The sequence below is a fragment of the Phyllostomus discolor genome, chromosome 13 (genome assembly GCF_004126475.2).
Source record: "Phyllostomus discolor isolate MPI-MPIP mPhyDis1 chromosome 13, mPhyDis1.pri.v3, whole genome shotgun sequence".
NCBI classification, from domain to species: Eukaryota; Metazoa; Chordata; class Mammalia; order Chiroptera; family Phyllostomidae; genus Phyllostomus; species Phyllostomus discolor.
Window position 1 is genome coordinate 35,946,756 of NC_040915.2, and position 18,997 is coordinate 35,965,752.

Below are 18,997 nucleotides of genomic sequence, written 5' to 3' on the forward strand. Positions count from 1 at the left end.
CTCTTCCACTGCCCACGGTCCTCCTTGGCCTGCACAGGGGGGTTCCAGGCCTTTAAAAGGTTTCAAAGCCCTGCTCTAGACCACTGCTGATTTTATGGTTGAGATTAGGAGTTCAGGGAGGCCGCGCAGCCCGCAGGGAGCAGGGCTGGAAGCAGCGTGAGCAAGAGCAGAGCCCTTTTTCGGTGGAGGGAGGGGAACCGTCTCTCACGCAGCAGCAGCAGCACACTGAGGGGCAACAGCTTCTGCTCGCAGGCCATGCGGTGCCCGCAGCAAGCCTAGCCCAGCCCAGCCCGGACAGCGACAGCGACAGCCGTCTGACTCTGCAGCTGCCAAAGCGACCAGGAACCGCAAAGCACATGCAGCCCTGACGTTAGCAGCAGCGCTGGTCCCAAGTTCCAGACGAACCTCCTTCCTGCCGAGGAGGCTCCCAGGAACACGTCCGAGGATGCCCAGGAGCCTAGAGCCCTCGGTTTAAAACCACCACCTTTGAAAGGTGGGTGCGCCCCTGCCCCGTCCCCATCAGGCTCCCACGCCGGCTGGCTGGGTTTCCGGGTTGGCGGATCCCGGGAGCAGCCTGGGAACGACCGACCGGCTGGGCTCCAGATCACTTCTCTGGCAACAGGCCGCTGCAGCCGGAGGTGGTGCAGCACAGACAGGGGGTGGGGAACGGGGAGGAGAAGAAAGAGCAGAGAAGAGGAGAGAGGGAGCCCGGAGCACTGGCAGCTGGACGGGCTCCGCAGGCTTAACTAATGGGAAACACGACGCCGCTCCTCCCCGCGCGGAGCCCACGAGCTGAGCTCCCTCTGGTCCCGATCCCCCGGCTCTCCCCAGCTGTCTGCCCAACATCTGGCCTATGTAGGTCAGCGCTCCCGGCCTCGTTCTGGAGCTGCAACACCCTGCTCAGCTCGAGTCCCCAACACCGCAGAGCGACCTCGCGGCACCGGAAGTGCTGAAGTGCACGTGCTCCTGTGTTCACGTCCTTTCCGGACAGATGCTGTGGAGTGTCACCGTGCTTTTGAGACCCAGCAGGGAATCACGGGATGTCGGGCTGAGGCCATGCCCAGGTGACCGAGGGCCCGAGACAAGATGTGGCAACTCTGCTGGGGCGTGTGTCCCGACTCTGGCCCAGGGCTCCTGGGTGCTCAATGAAGATCGTGTGCAGTCCTCGTGAAAGGCCTGCCAGGACGGTGGGGCCGCCCTCGGGGTGGAGAGGGGAGACCCAGGCACCCAGCGGTGACGCCAGGCCTGAGGTCATGCAGCCGGGAAGCAGGTGACATCAGATTCAATCCCAGCCCCTTGGGCCTCCGAATCCTGTTCCTTTCTCCCGACAAGGCCAGAGCTTTGCTGTCCCGGCAGCCGCAGGGACCCCCAACCTCAGGCACCGCAGCAAGTGACACACTGGGAGAGTGGCCAGTTGCCAGTGTCTTTCTTCTTTTTTAAAAAAGATATTTTTAAATTTATTTTTCGAGAGAGGGGAAGGAAGGGAGAAGCGAGGGAGAGAAACATTCATGTGTGGTTGCCTCTTGCGTGCCCCGCCCCCACCCCACCCAGGGACCCGACCCGCAACCCAGGCATGTGCTCTGACTCGGACTTGAACCGGCGACCCTGTAGTTCGCAGGCTGGCGCTCAATGCACTGGGCCACACGAGATGGGGCCCAATTTTTCTTCTTTTCAATCTTTTTAATTAAGTGAATGCTCGGAACAGGGCTTGAACCCAAGTGCTCGTGGCAGACGAGATGCTCCGGCTTGGGGCTGAGCTCCCTCATCCCCCAGTCCACGGGGCACGCCTCGAAGGCGCAGGTGGGGGCTGGAGCCGAGGGTCTCTGGCCCACTGCCTGGTGCAGCAGGGTGCCAGGCCGGGAGGTGGGAGGGGGAGGGGGAGGGCTTTCTCTAAAGTGAAAATCGAGTTGTGTCTCGGTGCGCCACTTGGAACATTTCAGACCATTCACTTATTTGTGCAGCAAACACACACAGAATGCCTCCCGTCTGTGTGCCAGGCTCCCTTCCGGGGGCTGGGGACTCGGCCGTGGACCAGGCAGACAGGAGCCCCTGCCCGCCCGCAGCTTCCAGCCTCGTCCGGGAGACCACAATGGCGCGCCGTGCGGTTTCGGGGGCCTCTTCCTGCTCCCACTTGGCCAGGCTCTCTCCTGCCACCCGGCCCGGCCCGGCCCAGGCCACCGCCTCTCCCTTCACCTGCTGAGCAGGTAGCTCTTGGTTTCTCAGAGGTCGGCTTACGTTCCCTTCGGCACGCGCTCCTCTGTTTGGGCGACTGTCACCCCCACTCCCCTGGGAGCCCTCAAGGGGGCAGGGGCGAGGTCTGTCCAGGTTGCCACAGTCCTCCGCCACCCCCTGCGCCTGGTGACACTGGGCTGTCAGGAAACAAACAGGCCGAAAGACAGACAGGCCGACGGACAAAAAGCCAAGGCGGGGCCACACGGTCAGGAGTCACGGTGACCTCCCTCGGGTCTCTCGGGGTCTGGAGAGGACGGACGCTGCTGCAGTGGCTGGATGAGGGGCTGCGCTGCCGAGGGGACGGGGAACAGAGCCGGCTTTGTCACAGAGGAGAATGCGGGCACGGGGCCCGGCCCAAGGACAAGTCCGAGGCCCCTCCCGCCCCCCCCCCCCCCCCCCCCCCCCCCCCCCCCCCGTCCCCCAGGCTCCTCTGAACAGGGCAGGAGAAACAGAGCATGCAGGGAGCCGCTTCCACTGCTGGCGGAAGCCCCAGCAACGCCCCCCCCCCTTCATTCAGAGCCAGGCCGCCCCAGGGAATTCTGGGGGCGATGGACTCGCTCTACTTCCCCTGCAATTGCTGGTGGGTCAGCGGTCACCAGAACCTTCATGTGCACGGAAACCCACAGAACGCCAAACCCAAACGGGGAATTTTCCTGCACGCGCGTCAATTAAAAATGTAAAACAATCCTCACTCTTCATTGTCATTTAGGTGAGGGAAAAAAAAAAAAAAGACAAGCACTGGCTTTAGAATGGCCGGGTGTCCCGGCTTTATGGTTTGGAGAGGCCTGTGGGTCACTCCATGGCCCTGAGCCTCCGTCTTCCCGTCTGTGCAATGGACAGAATAACAGCACCTGCTCTTCAGGGCTGAGGGTGACGCGATCTGGGGCACAACAGGGGGCTGGCCCGGCGCCTGACCCCAGGCAGCCAGCGGCGCCGTTCCTGACAGCCCCACTGCGGCGGTGAGCTCCACCGGCCCGACAGAGTCCGTCTCCCCGGGCCAACTCCAACCTTTCGAGGTAAGCGGTGCGAACAGGCCAAGGCAGGAATGTCCCACTGTGAAACCGATCGGCGGCCCCTACACACAGGGCTGCCCACCCTCGGGGCCCCTCTCCCCCTCGCTGCCGGAGTCTTATATCCCCAGGGCTGGCGGCAGGAACCGCGTGCAGGGGAGGCCGGCAGGGCACCTCCATTCTCCTACACGCAGGACTGGTAGAAACACGTCCCGGTCCGGGCGTGTAGCTCCAGCCGGCACCTCTGGCTGCCAGCTCACGTCCTTGTGCACATCTGGCCCAGAGCGGCACGGGGAACTTTCCAATGGCAAGCAGAGGTGCTGGCAGCCGGAGCCCGGGCTCGGCCGAGACCAACCTGCAGGCTGGCTTTCTAGGAAAGCCTCCAGGGCGGCGGTGGCGCTCCCCGAGGCCGCCAGGCCTCCCCCCGGGGAGCCCAGAGCAATGCAGGAAACAGAGGTGAGAGATCTCAAGCCCGGGCCTCGCCGGTGCTCACCGGGCTGCTTGCAGAGACCTGGGCAGCCGACACGAGCACCCACTGTGTGCCAGGCATGCAGGCGGGAGGGGTGAAGCCAACACCTAGCGAAGGCTGTGACACAGTGGGGAAAAGTCCAGGGCATGCGGTCATATGGGTCTCGGCTCTCCCCTCATGGGCCCAGCCCAGTGCCTGGTGCACAGTAGGTACTCAAGACAGAAGCCATTAGAATTCTCTCACAGGCCACAGGTCCCCTAAGAAGCAAGCACTTCGCAGCTGCTGCAGGAGCACAGAGTTGCTGAGGGCTAAGTGTGCGGTGGAGCTCAGAGAGGTTTCCCGGAGCGGGGAGAGCTGCTCTGGATCTTGGGAGAGGAGCAGGTCTCCAGCCGAGGGCCAGCACCTAAGGGGCCCTTAGACTTGCTCACTCCCCAGCCCTCTGCTCTCTGGACACCCTCCGGAGCGAAGCTTATTTATTATCCACCCCGGTTCACCGCAGATAAAACAGACGTGGAGAGAGGCAGAGTCGCTGGCCCAAAGCCCCACCCGGCTGGTGAAGGAAGATGCCAGAAGTGGAACCCAGGTTTGTCTGACTCCAGAATGCCACTTCCTAACCAACAAAAGAAACGAGTCGTGTGGACTGTTCACTGCCCCTGGCTCTCCAGCACAACAGAGCTCAGTTCGAATCCTGCCTCCACCACTAACCAGCTGGGTGACTTTGGGCAATTGTTCTCTGTTTTGAAAAGTAAACGTGAAGCCAGGCACAGCCTGGGAGAGCAGCGGGTGCTTTGCAACGTGGAGAATAAAGGGGCTCAGAAGTGAGTGTATGGTACCAACCCCCTCTGCCACCCCCTGCAGTGGTTCTCAAACCTGGTTGCTCAGTACACTGCAGGGTGCTTGTTAAACAAACAAACAAACAAACAAACAAACAAACATTTGATCCTAGCCAGCCCCTCACACTGCCTGGGTCCAAACCCTGGCCTTGACTTCCTGGCTACACAGGCCTGGGCAGGTTCTGTCTCGGCCTGCGTCCTTATCTGTGAAACGGGGTCACAGAGGTGCCTTCCTCGTGGGTGAAGGTAAGGACCAGGTGATTCAAGCATGCAAACCCTCAGCACAGCGCCTGACGCATAGTAGGTGGTACTCAATAAAGGGTGGTTGTCCCATCTCCCCTCACTGACAGCCACTGGGGACGATGACAATAAGGTGTGTGCAGAGGCCTGGCTGGTCTTGATCCTACCAGCCAGGGGTCACGAGACCCCCCCCCAAGCCCAGCACCTTTGAAAACAGGGAGGTCAAAGGGGCTTGGGCGGGACCTCCCAGTTGGAGGGGGCTCAGTGGAGGAGGTGGGGGCCAGAGTGGCTGGGGAGGTGTGGGGGGAGGACAGACCAGGGAGTCCCAGCAGCTGACTCTGACCCTGGGTCCTCCCAGCCCCCAGGCTGCCTCCCCCCGGTCTCTCCTCAAGCCACAGTGCCCCAGCCCAGGCCCAGGCCAGCCCTCCTGCCCACTCTGCTCGCCCCGACGGGGCTATTTCTGAAACACAGCCTCTGACTGGAGTGCCCTCCTGCTCAGAGTCTCCCAGTGGCTCCCTTTTAACAAAATGAAAATCAGCAAAACAACGTGGACTCACATTTAACGGGCACTTCCTTACTACTTGGCCAGGCTCAGGTCAGGCACCGTATTCTGCCGTGTATAATGCGCACCCACATTTTGGAGCGCATTTGTTATACCCACGTATAATGCACATCCTTATTTTCTCTCAGAAACGTGGGCAAAAAAGTGCACATTGTACAGGGCAAAAATACGGTAATCTGTATATCCTTACGGGGCAGGTACTAGTGTCATCCCCATTTCACAGACGGGGTAACTGAGTCTGGAGAAGCCAATGGCCTCGTTTCGTTCAGGCTGATGCAGCCACCAGCCTAGGTCTCTGCAACAGCTCCCTGCCTGGCCTCCCGCCTGCAGGGGTCACTTTGGTTCTTCCCCAGTGGGGGGGCTGTGGGCAAGGGCTGAAGGGTAGGGGTGGGGGTGGGGGCTGTGTCTGGATTTCGAGCTTGAATGCTACGACCTGGACATTCAACACGTGAACAGGAGGGCTTGGGGAGACCATCCCCAAAGTCTGGAATGAGAACAGACACAAGTCCCTACTGTCAGTTTCCATGCCCTCAACCAAAGCCACGGCCACTGCAGCAGCAGCAGCAGCACACTGCAGGAGCTGAGACTGTCTAAACTGGGCCAAGAAATGTGGGTCCCCCAGGTGGCGTCTCGGGCAGCTTCCTTATCTGTGAATAAGCCACAGTCACCAGGTCCCAGGGCCCCAAGAGAAGGCTGGGAGCTCTCCCAGCCCCAGGGTGAGGCCACGCCACGTGGGACAGGCAGCCCAGTCTCTCGAGGGAGCAACACTGCAAATGACACAGACTCTGGGTTGGACAGGGCTGGGCTCCCAGCGCCCTCAAGCAAGCCGCTCAGGAGCCTCAGTTTCCCCATCTGTAGCACGGGGGTGCTAAGAACAGTGCCGCCTGTCTCTCGGGGCTGCTGTGAAGTGCAAAGGGCATAATGTCCAGAAGGTGTCTAGTGAAGTGGTGGCCCTTCACCCCCTTCCATGTCCTCGGAGTGGGTCCCTCAGGCCCCACTCAAACCCAGGTCACTAGGCTGAACCAAGCACAACGGCCCTTATCAAAAATCGATGATTTCCTACGGTTCAACCTAAGAGCATCCCAGGAAGTCAGAGGAGTCCATCTGCGCCCACCGGCCTAGACTAAGAATTACGGTTGCGGTACTTTTTCCCCAAGTGTTTACTATGTATCGTATACTGGGGTACTCCTCCACTGACAGAGGAAAAACACAGGTTCCCGAGCCGTTAAGCACCGCCCCCCCCAAGTGGCACAGCAAGAAAGCAACAGATCCAGGACTTGCACCCAGGTTGGGGGGTCATTAGGGGCATGGGGTTCCTGCCCCAGACAAGGCAGAGGGGCTGCATAAGCGGGTCCCAAACTTTGTACAGCCAAGGGGTCCTTTCTCCTGCATGAAATCACGCGTGGCTCCTGGGGGTCAGGTTCCGTGGGTGCCCTTGGCCGCCGAGCCCCGCACGCCTAACCGCTGGGCTCCCCGTCTTGCCCAGGCGATTTCCCCGCCTGCGTTCGGGCCCCAGCGCAGACTTCCATGCCCGCTTCTGGAGCCCCACGCACAACTCCCTGAGACCGGGAAAAACGGAGCAAGGGAAGGAGGGTCCCCTCCTTAACGCTTCCCTGACCCCACCGTCCGACACTGTCCCCTCCCTTGTCGAGAAAGCTGGGGTACTACACGAAAATGGGGTGCTAACTCAAAACAAGGCAACTGCTCCCAACCATCAACTACGCTGTTCCCGTCCTGCAGTGGAGGGAAGTGAGGCCGGGGAGGTCCCGTGAGAAGTTCGGTCCAGCTGGTGATACGCAGGCAGAGGTCTTGCCGACTGCCCACGCTTGCACCCCCAGGGAAGGGGCTCTGGCCGGGTTTCTCCCCAGACCCCTCTTCTACACGCCGGTGAAGTAGTTTTCGAGAGGGAAGTCACTTGGTCCATGCAATTTGTCTTTTTCACTTGCATTAGACGGTGAGCGTGTCTCCGTTTCATTGGAAGTTCTTGGAAGAAAGCGTTTTTAGAGGATCCTTACTAGTTCCCTGTAAGGTTACATATCCTCTATTTAATCATGCCTCCAATGATAAACATTTAGACTATTTTCAACATCGTGTTTAGTTACACCACGGCCAAATATCCGGATCTGTAAATCTTACGGGAAAAAACCACTTTAAATCTTAGGGCCGCACCCGGGCTGATCCACTGAGAGCGTGTTTCCCCACCTGTGGTCATTCGGGGCCATCTGCATCATCCCAACCGGGCGGCCCATCAAAAACACACAACCCGAGTCAGACAACCAATGGTGATGACGACGGTGATGGTCAAGGTGATACTAACGGGTGACTATTTATCCGGCACTTTTGTGCGCCGGGGCCTGCTCTAAATCCCTTACGTGAAATAACTCCCAGGAGGTGCTCTTCTCACCCCCATTTCACAGATGAGCAAACAGAGGCACGGAGACGTTAAGTCATTGGATAAGGTCCCACGCTCGGGCGGTGACTGGCCGAGCCCGGTCAGACCCCCGGCGTCCGGCTTCCATGCCCCAGTTCCGGGACTTCCCCCAGCAGCCAGTCCCACCTCTTCTCCACGCCACCGACCCTTCTGATGAAGCCCACGGACCCCTTCTCGGGAGGATTTAAAGCGAGTGAAATGGCGCTCCCAGGGCTCTAAGGGACAAGTGATGATTGCATCGTAATAGAAATGTTTCCATCGTAATAGAAATGTTTCCAAAATAAAATCACGTACACCTGTATGTACCACTGCAACACACAACGGAATCTGTCAGGGGGTCAAGGAACCTCCCCATTGTGAAGCAGCGATGAGAATAAAGGGTCTGCTGGGATCTACGCAAAACCATAAAGTGATAGGAGTATTGGTGAGTTTCTACTGGTGACAAGTCACGGGAATCACTAGCATCACCAACGGTCGTTGGCGTCCTTCATAATGAAGGGAAGGCTAGATTACCGTTGGAGGTTAGAATAAAATGATACTTTCCCTCTTCCAAGTTCAAGGGTCCTCTGAACTCTACCCACACGGGAAGAACCGGGCTAGTCAGCTTTCCCTGCCCCAGAACACCCGTCTCCTTCCGACGCCGGCTCCCAGCACCCCGCTCTGTCCCAGCAGGGAGGGGAGAGCCCAGGCCTCAGACCCGGCCCTGTCCCCCACCCCCACGCCAGTCCCCGTCACAGCCCTTCGGCTGTGGTGACACAGCCCAGAGTGTGACCTCTGTGAGGACAAAGGCTTCCTGGTCATCTCAGTGTCCCTCGGGCTCGGGGCCAGGCCTGGCTGAGGACAGACAAAAAAACCACATCTGTGCAATTGACTGGCAGCCAAGGGTGGCCCGAAGCCACAGGCTGCTGATTCACACCTTGGCTGGGAAGGAGGAAACGGTGACGCCACGGCGTGGGCCTCGCGCTTCCTTTGCCAGAGCGGTGAGCGGGGGGTCCGCGCGGTGCTGCGTAATTAGGCGGAATAGAAAATACTATCCTCATGTGCTTTGAGGCAATCTTTCTTTTCAACTTTTGGGGTGAGTGGACTGTGCCCCATTTACAGTCAATGACAGGCAGCAGAGCCAAGTGTGATCCTGGGCACATCGCTTTCTTCCTTTCTCTCCTTCATGTGCATTTATTTATTTTTTAGAGAGATGGGCAGGGAGGAAGAGAGAGAGAGAGGAACACTGATTGGTTGCCTCTCGTATGCACCCCGACCTGGACCAAGCCCGCAACCTAGGCACACTCCCCGACCAGGGAATCGAACTGGCGACCTTTTGGATCGCAGGCTGGCACCTAATCCATGGAGTCACGGCAGCCAGGGCCCCCTCCCTCTTTCTGATCTCTATCTTCTCTGTCCTCACATGGCCCTCCTTATTATGGACAGGCGCTCTCCTCCTCCAGCCTCCTGGGCTGGTCAGCGCTCTGCCCCTTTGGTGCTTCCTGTGCAAGGCCTCCCTCTCCATCCATTAGGCTGAGAGCCGGCTCCTCTCGACCACTCCTGTGGTGTCCATCTCGGACACCTGTGGCCTGGGGCCCCGTCCCAGCCCGTGCGCACTGGGGCCCCGGCCCTCCTGCGGGTGGGGGTCCTTGCCTTGTCTTCTTTTGTGGTTCTCGGCCCAGCCAGGAGCCCCAGACACTGCTGGCCCCTGCCTACCGGACAAGCCTCAGCTCCGTCACGCCAATCGCCCCTGCTTGTCCCGAACACGCCACAAGCCAGAGTCTCCGCTTCTCTGCCCTCCTGTCCTCTCCACCTGAGATCCCTTCGCCCTCTCCCCTTGGCAACACCCCTCTGTGCTTGGCGATGGCCGCGTGTCACCGCTGCTGTGTCATCTTCTCCAAGTGCTCCTCCCCAGAGCCCAAGGACAGGGACCTCTGCTCAGTCCCCAGGGGCCAGGCTAGCCCCGAAATGCCCTTCGACCTGTTTCCTTCGAGCCACTGACCTTGAGGTCCGAATCTCTGGCTCGCACATCTACAAATCACCGCTGGGCTTAAAGGCACCCGGCCCCAGGGGGACTGATGTCAGTGCAGAGAATTCTCGAGAAACACTGCCGACCTTAAATTAACAAGGACAAAGGTTTCTTGGGTGTCGCTGGTGTGTGGACAGTGGTGGTTCAGGAGCACAGGATGCCCAGGAAACTCTGAATTTCGAACACACAATGAAGACTTGTTGTAGTACAGTACACCCCCAATCGTGCACGTCTGCGTGACATGCACATTTGCCCGGGCTTCCTGCATCTCCGGGGGGGAGCCAGGCAACCCCGGGCCCTGGCGCGGCCTGAGAGCGGCTGCAGACGCGGGTGGTGGAGCTCCGCCCGGGCGCACCGGGCAGAGGCACCGCCAGTCCCTTCCCGGTTCTCCACGAAGGAGGCCCTGGGCTCGGGCTCACCGCCCGCCGGCTCGCGTCGGGGCCAGCAAGTACAGGGAGAGAACGCCCTGCAGTGTGGAGAACGGGGTGGGGGAGGACAGCAGTTTGTGGCAAAACGCACCGCTGCGGGCTGCTCCCCGCCGAGGCTGAGCCCCGGAGGAGCGAACCACACCGGCCCCTGCCTCCTGCTCCGCCTGCTCCGTCGTGGGAGACGCTGCTGTGTCTCCTGAGTGCACTGCAGCAACCAGTCCCCACGGCACGGTGGGGGGCAGGATGCCAGCTCCACCCAGGCACTGGCAGACCCCACCGAGGGGCTCCATGGAGTTCCTGGGCATGACCCCCAGCCTCGAAGCTCCAAGGACAGGCACCCACCCGCAGGCGCTTTTTGCACAAAAGCTCCTTTCATTTCCTCCTGAAAGCCACCCACGTCCCAGAGGAGGAGGCTCAGCGCCAACAGCCAGGGAGTGATGGAACCGGACGGGAACCCGGTCTCGGAGCGAGGAAGCCACGCGTGCAGCCCTCCGGCCACACAGCCTCCTGCAATGAGCCAGCCTGTCTGCTCTCCTTCGGCCTGCGTGGGTGCTCACCGCTCGCACCCACCGGGCCAACGGGATGCTCAGCGGGTGCCTGGGGCAGGAGAAAACCGAGCCACGCAAAGCAGCACGGTTCTGCCCACCACAGCTTCATCTCCGAGGGAAGGGCGTGCCGATCTGCATCCAGGACACAACTGTCCTGGGTGAGAAGTACAGTGACTAGCGGGTCAGTGCCCTAGTCCTTTTGGGCAGCGTGATAACGGGCCGCTCGCCGACCCCCCTACCCCTCCAGGTGGCTGACATGTGGACGTACATATGAGATGCCCAGGGGAGTGGGGCGCAGGGCACAGCTCTGCCCTGGATGACCTTTCCGGTGCCCCTGTGACCTTGGCCGGCAGAGCACTGAACTCAGACCTGCGATTCTTTCCAGCCCCACTGAGCTGCAGGCGCTGTGGGACCAGGGCCCGGGCTCGCTGAGCGAGGAGCATTTTAACTAGAAAAGCATCTGCTCAGGCCTTCCCTCGTGGTATTTTAAACTCATCTCTTTCCACTTCTCGGGCTCTCAGCCTGGAAAGCCACAGGCAGAGACCTCCCTCTGCGTGCGGCAGGCGCAGGAGGAGCCTGGGGGGGCCGAGGGCAGGCTCTCCGAGGGGGAGCGGGCCGGGCGGCAGGGTGTGGCACCTGGCTGCAGCCACCGCAGCCGGGCACGGAGTTTTGCAAATGAGCCCTCGCTGTATTTTTGTGTTTTTTTAAAAATTTTTATTAAAAACAGGAATATGTGTTCCCTGCAGGGCGTCTGAGAAACAGGGAAAAGCACAGGCAAGTAAAACAAAAAGGACGACATATATTTTATCAGCTGTATTTCTGTGCTCGGACAGACACCGATTTTCCTTCTCTATTTGTAATCAGGTGGGAATCAGCCCGAGTCTGTCTGTCGTTTTGCAACCAGCTTTTATTATTTACTATTCCCAGGACAGAAGACGGAATACACTGTTACCATTCTGATGGCATTCTAGCACAGGGATACAGTCTAGAGTAGGGCGTTTCATTCCTCTACTGAGGGGCGTTTAAGTGGTGACAACTATTTACTGTCATAAACGATACTATGTTTGTATACATTAGTGTGTCATATATACTACATTGAGATACTATGTTAGGATAGCTCGTCGTTATCCAGCCCTTACTATATGCTAGCCCCATTGAATCCCCACATTAGCCCTACGAAATTGGAACTATCATCCTTCCCATTCTAGAGATGAGGACACTGAGGTGCAGGGAGGTACTTAATTTGTCCGAGGTCACCGTTGGGAGATGGCAGAGCTGGGATTTGAACCCAGGCTGTCTGGCGTACTTTCTCTGCTTACCAGAAGCACAGACTGGCACAGATTCAGAGCTTGAACTCAAGTGACATGTAAGCAACCTGATGGTGTTAAAGGGCCACCCCGTCTGACCTTGAGACAGCTGCAGGAGCCCTGGGAGTGTAAGAGGAGCAGGCTGGGACAGCCATGGAGGAGGACGGTCCCTCAGGTGCGGTGAGGGAGGGCCGGGCCCCTGGCACCCCCAGTCCGGGGGGTCAGGATGGTGCGCCCTGGCGGGTGACAGCCACTGCTTTTCAATCACAAAAAGCAATAGCCATTTTTTAATAAACCTGCCCACAGGGCCTTCAGGCCCACAGAGGGCACCACCTCTCTGTGACACCGACAGAGCCCAGGACAAGAACACACCTGCGGAGCAGGTAGACAGGTTCTGCCTTGCTCGGGGTCTGCCCCGGCGGCAGCAGGAGGTCCGGCTTGGGCAGGCACTCCATAAATGCCTCTGGGATGAAAGTCTGTGGGAAACTCGCAGCATGGCCCAGGGCAGCGGGAAGGAAAGGGACAGGGAGACTTGGATCATGGCTATGGCCATCATTACCGGTCCTCGCCAGGACTAGCTCCCCTGACTGCCTCTTACGCAGGAGGCATCACGCTCAGCGCTGCGTGAAAACGGTTCATCTCCCAGCTGCCCTGGACCGTGGGCAAGCACGGCGACCACCTCCCTTTCCCAGACCCCAGACGGCAAGGTCGCCCAGCTCAGGAGAGCCTGGGGAGGACTCAACGCCAGGTCTTTTCATCCTGAAGGTCAGGGGGGCCCTACGAACTGTGCGTGTGGCCGGCACCCACCCCGGAGCCAGAGGGGGGGAGTGCAGACTGGGGGCCCAGAAGCGCACAGCGGTCCTGGAAGGAAGGCCCTGCACCCAAGTGACAGACAGGGAAACCAGGTGTGAGGGCCGAGTGCCCGGACGAGTTGTCTCTGACTCCTGAGTTCTCTCCACGCACGTTTGCGGCCCTGCGTGTTTCTGCAAAGTGGGGTGCTGGGGACGGATGGGGCGAGGCGACTGGCGGCTGGAAAACAGGATGCAGCTCATGTGGGCGGCAGATTGAAGGTCTGCTCCAGACCACTGAGCTCGCCGGCCAGGGGCCTCCCACGGGCCAGCGGAGATCACCAGTGATGCCTAACAAGGCGCGTCCTACCCTGCAGGTCTCGGCTGCTCACAACAGCGACCCCTGGGCTCTCCCAGCCTGGCCGGGGAGGAGGGAGGTTTCAGGGTGGGCGACACAGGGGCTGCCAACCCATCGCTGCAGGGGCACCACCGACGGAGAGAATGACGAAGGGATGACATCTGCTTGCATTTCACACATCATCCAGGCGCTGGGCACAGGGGGACCAGGGAAGGGCCAGGACAGAGGAACTGGGGTCCAGAAGCTTAAGTGGCCCACTGAAGGTCCCCTGGCTCAGGGGTGGGGTTCCAGGGCTGCCGCCTCTCCCAGGCCCGGAGGCACCTAGCTCCACCCCCACACTGCCATTCCTTGCTGTGTGACCTCAGGCGGTGGCTCCACCTCTCTGAGCCTCCAGTCCCAAGGGGAAAACGGAATGCCAATGCAACGCCCTGAAGGATCCGGGCCCCCAATGTATAAACACGTCGCACAAATTGATGGAAGACAAACAACCCCACATACCCAAAAAGGAAACAAAAAGATCAGACAGCCAATTCAATGAAGAGGAAACTCAAGTGGCCCATAAAGGTGGGGAAAGCAAACGGCCGCCATGAGATACCATTCTGCACCCCCAGACTGGCAAACATTCAGAATGTCAGCAAGAACCCCAAAGGTGAAAGTGCAAACCCAGGACCCAGCAATCCCACTCAGGGCCAATGTGCAGGGAAGCAACTCTGTGACCGTGGACGACTGAGAGCCCCCACAGGAGCCCAGATAAACACCAGCGGATTCACACGTGGAACATTAACCGGCGGTGAAAAGGAACCGGAGCCAGAGGAGCAACCGAGATCTCCAAAGCGTAATGTTTTTATACAGTTTTAAACCATTCGCTACAAGATTTGGCGGTGGGGGGGGGGGGGCGGTGTTAAAAAGGTAAAAACATTCAAAGGTGCATGGGATGGGAGGCAGAGGGTCACAAACAAGTGTGGCGAGGGGTCTTTTTTGGGGTGACAGAAACGTACAAAACTGGAAGGTGGGATGGCTGCAGAGCTCTATAATCCACTAAAAAAATCAGCAAATTGTACCGTTATAATGGATGAATTTTATAGTATGGAAACTATACCTCTATGAAGTTGTTCAAGGGAAAAAACCTATCTAAGTGTCTATTTTTAAAAAGTGTGTGGGAATGACAAACAGCAAAGTCAGGCCATTGGGGGTTTTTTTTGGGGGGGGTGTTGGGGAGGGTACACAGGGGGCTTTGCATCTGCTCACACTCTCCCCGGGGTGGCAGGACCGGGGCCCGAGAGGAGGGCACCAAGTGGGACGGAAGCCCAGACCCGTGCCCAGGGCTGCCTGATGCCCACCCCTCCCAGAGTGGTGGGGTGGGCACGGCCTCTCCCTCCAGCAGGGAACGGCTTCAGAAGGGCAGTGGGGGCCGAGGCAGTTTCCGGTGGGCCCCGATCCCCTGCCGGCACAGCACTGAATCTGCCCCGCTGCCGTGCATGACTCGAGCTTCCGTGCAACCCGTGCCCCTCTTCCCCCGATGAACCGAAGAGGCCGGAAGAGGGGACAGAGGCTACCTTGAATCACACGGTGACTAAACCCACATGCAGGAAAACAAGTTCTTGGCGAAACCCCGCCCCATGTGACTTCAGCGTGTTCCCAACCAGAGTGACACGGACACCACGGGGCAGGGAGGCGGGCCCTGAGCAGCTATGGAGAGCCCACCCCGCCGGTCACATGGTCCCTCCCCCTAGGGAGTGGGCACCGTCCCCTCCCAGCCTACAGATGAGGAAACTGAGGCTCTGAGAGGCCACACAGCAAGTCATGAGGCCAAGATAGGACCTTGAATCCGTATTTGAACATTTAAAGGTTGGTCTTAACAGCCTCCTAGAAAGTGCTAGAAAGCTTAGAAAGATGCCTCTCAGCATGGCTGCACCTTCGAAAACCGGCAGAAAGGGGTCTGACCAAGCGGAGAGCAGAAGCCGCAGGTGGTGGTCCCACGGGGTGGCAGACTCCCAGTTTCCAAGGCAGCCCCTTGGGGAAACTGAGGGCACAGGGTCTGGGAGGCGGTGTGGTCTGGCGGGACGCCCCCTTGGGGGTGCAGCGGGCTTGGATTTACAGCCCTGCTCTGCCCCTGACGGTGACCTCGGGCGCGGCACCTCCCCTTTCTGAGCCTCAGTTTCCTCATCTGTCACGTGGGCTGCAGAACCTCTCTGCCTGCTCCGAGTGGGACGGGAGAGGGCGGGAGAGAGCGAGCGGAGGACGGTGCCAGGTCGTGGTGGCTGGGCCTCCGCGCTGGGTCTGCCAGCTCACAGAGCGGGTGGGAGGCGGCAGGGGGCACCTCAGACACCCGCCCGTGGCCCGTGGCCGTGTTGGTGGAACGGTCACATACCAAAGAGGCGGCTCGGTGCCACGCTCAACAGGCTCCAACAAGAAACCAAGGCTTGGCAGCATTTGAAACAGTTCACAGAAAAAGAAAGTGAGAGAGAGAGAGAAGGAGAAGGGAAAAAAAAAAAGACAATTTAACCTAGTTTTGGAATCAAGGGAAACTTCGCTCTATTTAAAGATGCCACAGGTCCAGGAAATAGCTCCCCACCGCCTGGCTAAGGGCTGAATAACCAGCTGCCCAGCCAATAACAATACAGACTCACACAGCACACCCTTCCCCAACGAGTGCGGAGTGGACTCCAGCTCTCTCCTCGCAGGATTTTATAGGCTACGCGGGGAGGGCATGTCGATCTGCTTTATAAGAAGGAGCCTCTTAAGAAAACAGACCCACAGGCGACTTGTGGGGAGGCCAAGGAGCTGGATTTAGCCGGCCAACGCCCTCTGCTATTCATTGTTCTACTCTTTCTTTGTTAGGATTTTCTCCCTCCCTCTTGCTCTTTTTTCCTTCCTGGTGAACTTCCCTGCAGCCGGGCGCTGCCCAGGCCCCCTTCTCGTCATCGGAGACAGGGCGTCTCTCCCTCCAGCGGGGACGCCTCCCCCAGGCCTCCCTTGGGCCCGGCATCCCGCAGCCCCATTATCCCTCTACCCCGAACTTCTGACATGGTCCCAGGGCCCCTTGAAGCCCCCGGATTCAGCTCCGAGGCTGCTAAGGGAGCCGCGTCCCACCTGCAGGACACGGTCTGCCCCAGTCACACCTTCCAGAGGCAGGGAAGACCTGGACTCCGCTCCACCTTCTAGAACCTGCAGCCTCTTTGGACCTCACTCAGCCTTCCCTTCTGCAAAACGCAGCTGACTGGCCCCTGTCCTCAGGTCCTCACCAGCACTACACGGGATTGCCATTCCAAACAGAGAGAGAGAGAGAGACACCGGGAGAAAACTTTCGCCCATTGCAAAACAGAAGTCATTGCGGAGAGGGGGTAGGGACTTTTTTTTTTTTTTTTAAGCTTTTGAAGATGCAGACACTCGTCAAGGGTCCGTTCTCAGAGACCTCCTCCCTCGCTCAGGCCGGCTCCTCTCTCTCGGAGGCCGGGGCTGAGCGTGGGGATCCCCGCAAGGGCTGGCTACCTGTAGCTGTTCACTGGGGTCCGAGTGCCTGTGCCCCAGAGCGCGGGGCCTGAGACCAGGCGCCCCCTTCTCTCTGTCTGTCTCTCCGTCCCCTACCCACATCGGCTGGGGCAGACTCTTCCGCGGGTGGGTGGGACAGGAGTGGGGGGGCCAGGGGTGGTGGAAAGGGTGAGAGGAGCGGCACGGAGGCGAGTGGGGGGCGAGGAGGGAGGATGGGAACCGGACCACAGCAGCGGGGCAGAGAGAGGAGGGGGAGGGGCCGGGAGAGACCCGGGCGGCGCGGCGGCCGGGCGGGGGTGGGGTGCCGAGGAGGGGGTTGGGGGCCAGAGCCGGAGGCAGAAGTTTTCAGAGCCGGGGGGCTCCCGATCGCCGCCGCCGGCGGGCAGGGGCCGGAGGGGGCGTGGGGCCGCGCGACACTCACATAGTGCTTGTTGGGCACCCGCCGCTTCTGCACGTCCAGCACCTTCACCTCCACGATGCTGCGCCGCGGCGGCATGGCCGCTGCTCCGCGGGGCCGAGCGCGGGCGCGGGGGGCGCGGGTCGGGAGCCGGGGGCCGAGCGCGATCCGGGGCCCGGGCCGAGCACGAGACGCCGCTGCTGCCGCCGCCGCCGCCGCCGCCCTCCGCTCCGCGCGCCCTCCGGCCGGGCCCGCCAGGCCTCCGCCCCCCGGCCCGCCCCCGGCCCGCCCCCCGCGCCGCGGCCAGCCCCACTTAAAGGGCCCGGCCCGCACCCCCGCCCCGCCGCGGCCCGGCTGGCCCACGTCCGGCCTCCGCCGGGCCTTTGTCCCCGCGCCCAGCCACCGCGACGGGGGAGGGGGCGCGCGCGCGCATCCGCCGTCCGTGCGCCGCTCGACTCCTCGGTCGAGGCCTGCGCCCAGCTCGCGGGAGGAGTCGCGGTCCAGCGCCGTGTTTGAGGGCGGTACCCCCGGGTTCAAACCCCGGCTCTGTGACCTTGGACGAGTGGCTTAACCTCTCTGGGCTCAGCACTCATCTATATAACATGGGCCGAGTCGTACTGCCTACGGACCAGGGCTGTCCTCACAATGAAGTGCCCGCGAGGCCGCCGGCAGTGTGTAAACGCTGCCGGTTGTACACCCAGCCCCGAGCCCTAGGGGTTCCGGGAAGGGCAGGGGCACACCCGCGGCCTCTCCTGGGCGCGCAGTCTGAGACCAGGGAGGAAGCCAGAGAAAACCCGCCCCAAGCGCAAGTGCCACATAATATAGCGCAACAGTTCCCTCAAACAGGGTAATAGGGTGGGGAGTGAAGGAGGGGCCCGTGGGTGCTGGTGGTCTAGGCCGTTAGCCCCCAGAGGTGAAGCACTTCCTCCATGCCAGGCGCGGTGCCTCCCTCCCTCTTTGCAGAAAACATTCTCGGAGTTCTCAGGAGGACTCTGGGAGGAAACCATGGTGGGCCAGCCCATCTCACAGAGGAGGCCACTGAGAGCAGCCGGAGACTCCCACGGCTGGTGGCTGGTGGAGGCACGTTTCATAGGCTGCCGCCGAGGGTGGCAGGGCCGCCCCACACTTCACCCAGTGCCTCCCAGTCCTGGCTGGGCGCTGCGTCCTTTTCGGGAGGGGTGAGCTGAGTAAACGACGGAATGAAGGCACACATCACCGCTGGGACAGCAGGCGTGGGCTCCTGGCCAGTGCTCTCCCACACTAGGAAGCAGGGCTCTCCCCAGCACACCACGCAGCTCCACTCCAGGCCGGAAGGAGCCCAGGGCTGGCTGCCTCTGACGCTGGGTCTCGGGTCCGCCTTCCGTGGATCAGCCAGGAGAGCAGCCCTGGCCAGGCCCGCCGCTGGGAGTTTTGGTGCTGACTCGCTTTGGATCGGCCCCTCCATCGGCCCCTCTGACTCCTTGGCCAGGTCTTGCCACCCTGCTCTGGTCCCAAGGCTGTCCCCTGGGTTCCTGGTGTGTTTGTCCGGCCCATGGGAGGCCCGGGCAAGAGACCGAGGGCGGGAGGAGAGAGGTCTGGGTATTTATTTCCCCCAAGCTCCCTTCCTGCAAGGGGTGTCCTTACCAAAGGCACTTTCCCCTGTGGGTTCCTGCAGGGTGCCCTCACCCACACCAGCATCCCCTTTGGGTTCCCCACGCTCTGCGTGCACCTTTGGGAATAGACTCTGGGTAAACTTTCTCTGGGGACCCAGTTCGAGTGCAGGACCTGCTCCCTGCCAGGACCGTCAAGGGTTCGTTCCCGTCCGGCACATTCTTCCGACGCACTGTAGTAAGTCCCAGGATTAGAAGTGTCCAGTGTGATGAAGACCGGGCTTTTCCGTGCCTTTTACCTCACC

The 18,997-nt window shown here is 60.5% G+C and overlaps 1 protein-coding gene across 2 annotated transcripts in view; it reads right to left on the reverse strand.

Annotated features, from left to right (window-relative positions):
* SH3PXD2B (SH3 and PX domains 2B) overlaps window positions 1–17,326 on the reverse strand; it is a 75,553-nt gene extending 58,227 nt beyond the window's left edge. For both annotated transcript variants that reach the window (XM_036014801.1, XM_028528024.2), the window contains exon 1: window positions 17,128–17,326. In XM_036014801.1, coding sequence (XP_035870694.1) covers window positions 17,128–17,202 — 75 coding nt within the window. In that variant the 5' untranslated portion in view covers window positions 17,203–17,326. The remainder of the gene's footprint in view (window positions 1–17,127) is intronic.
* Between the last annotated feature and the right edge of the window lie 1,671 nt (window positions 17,327–18,997).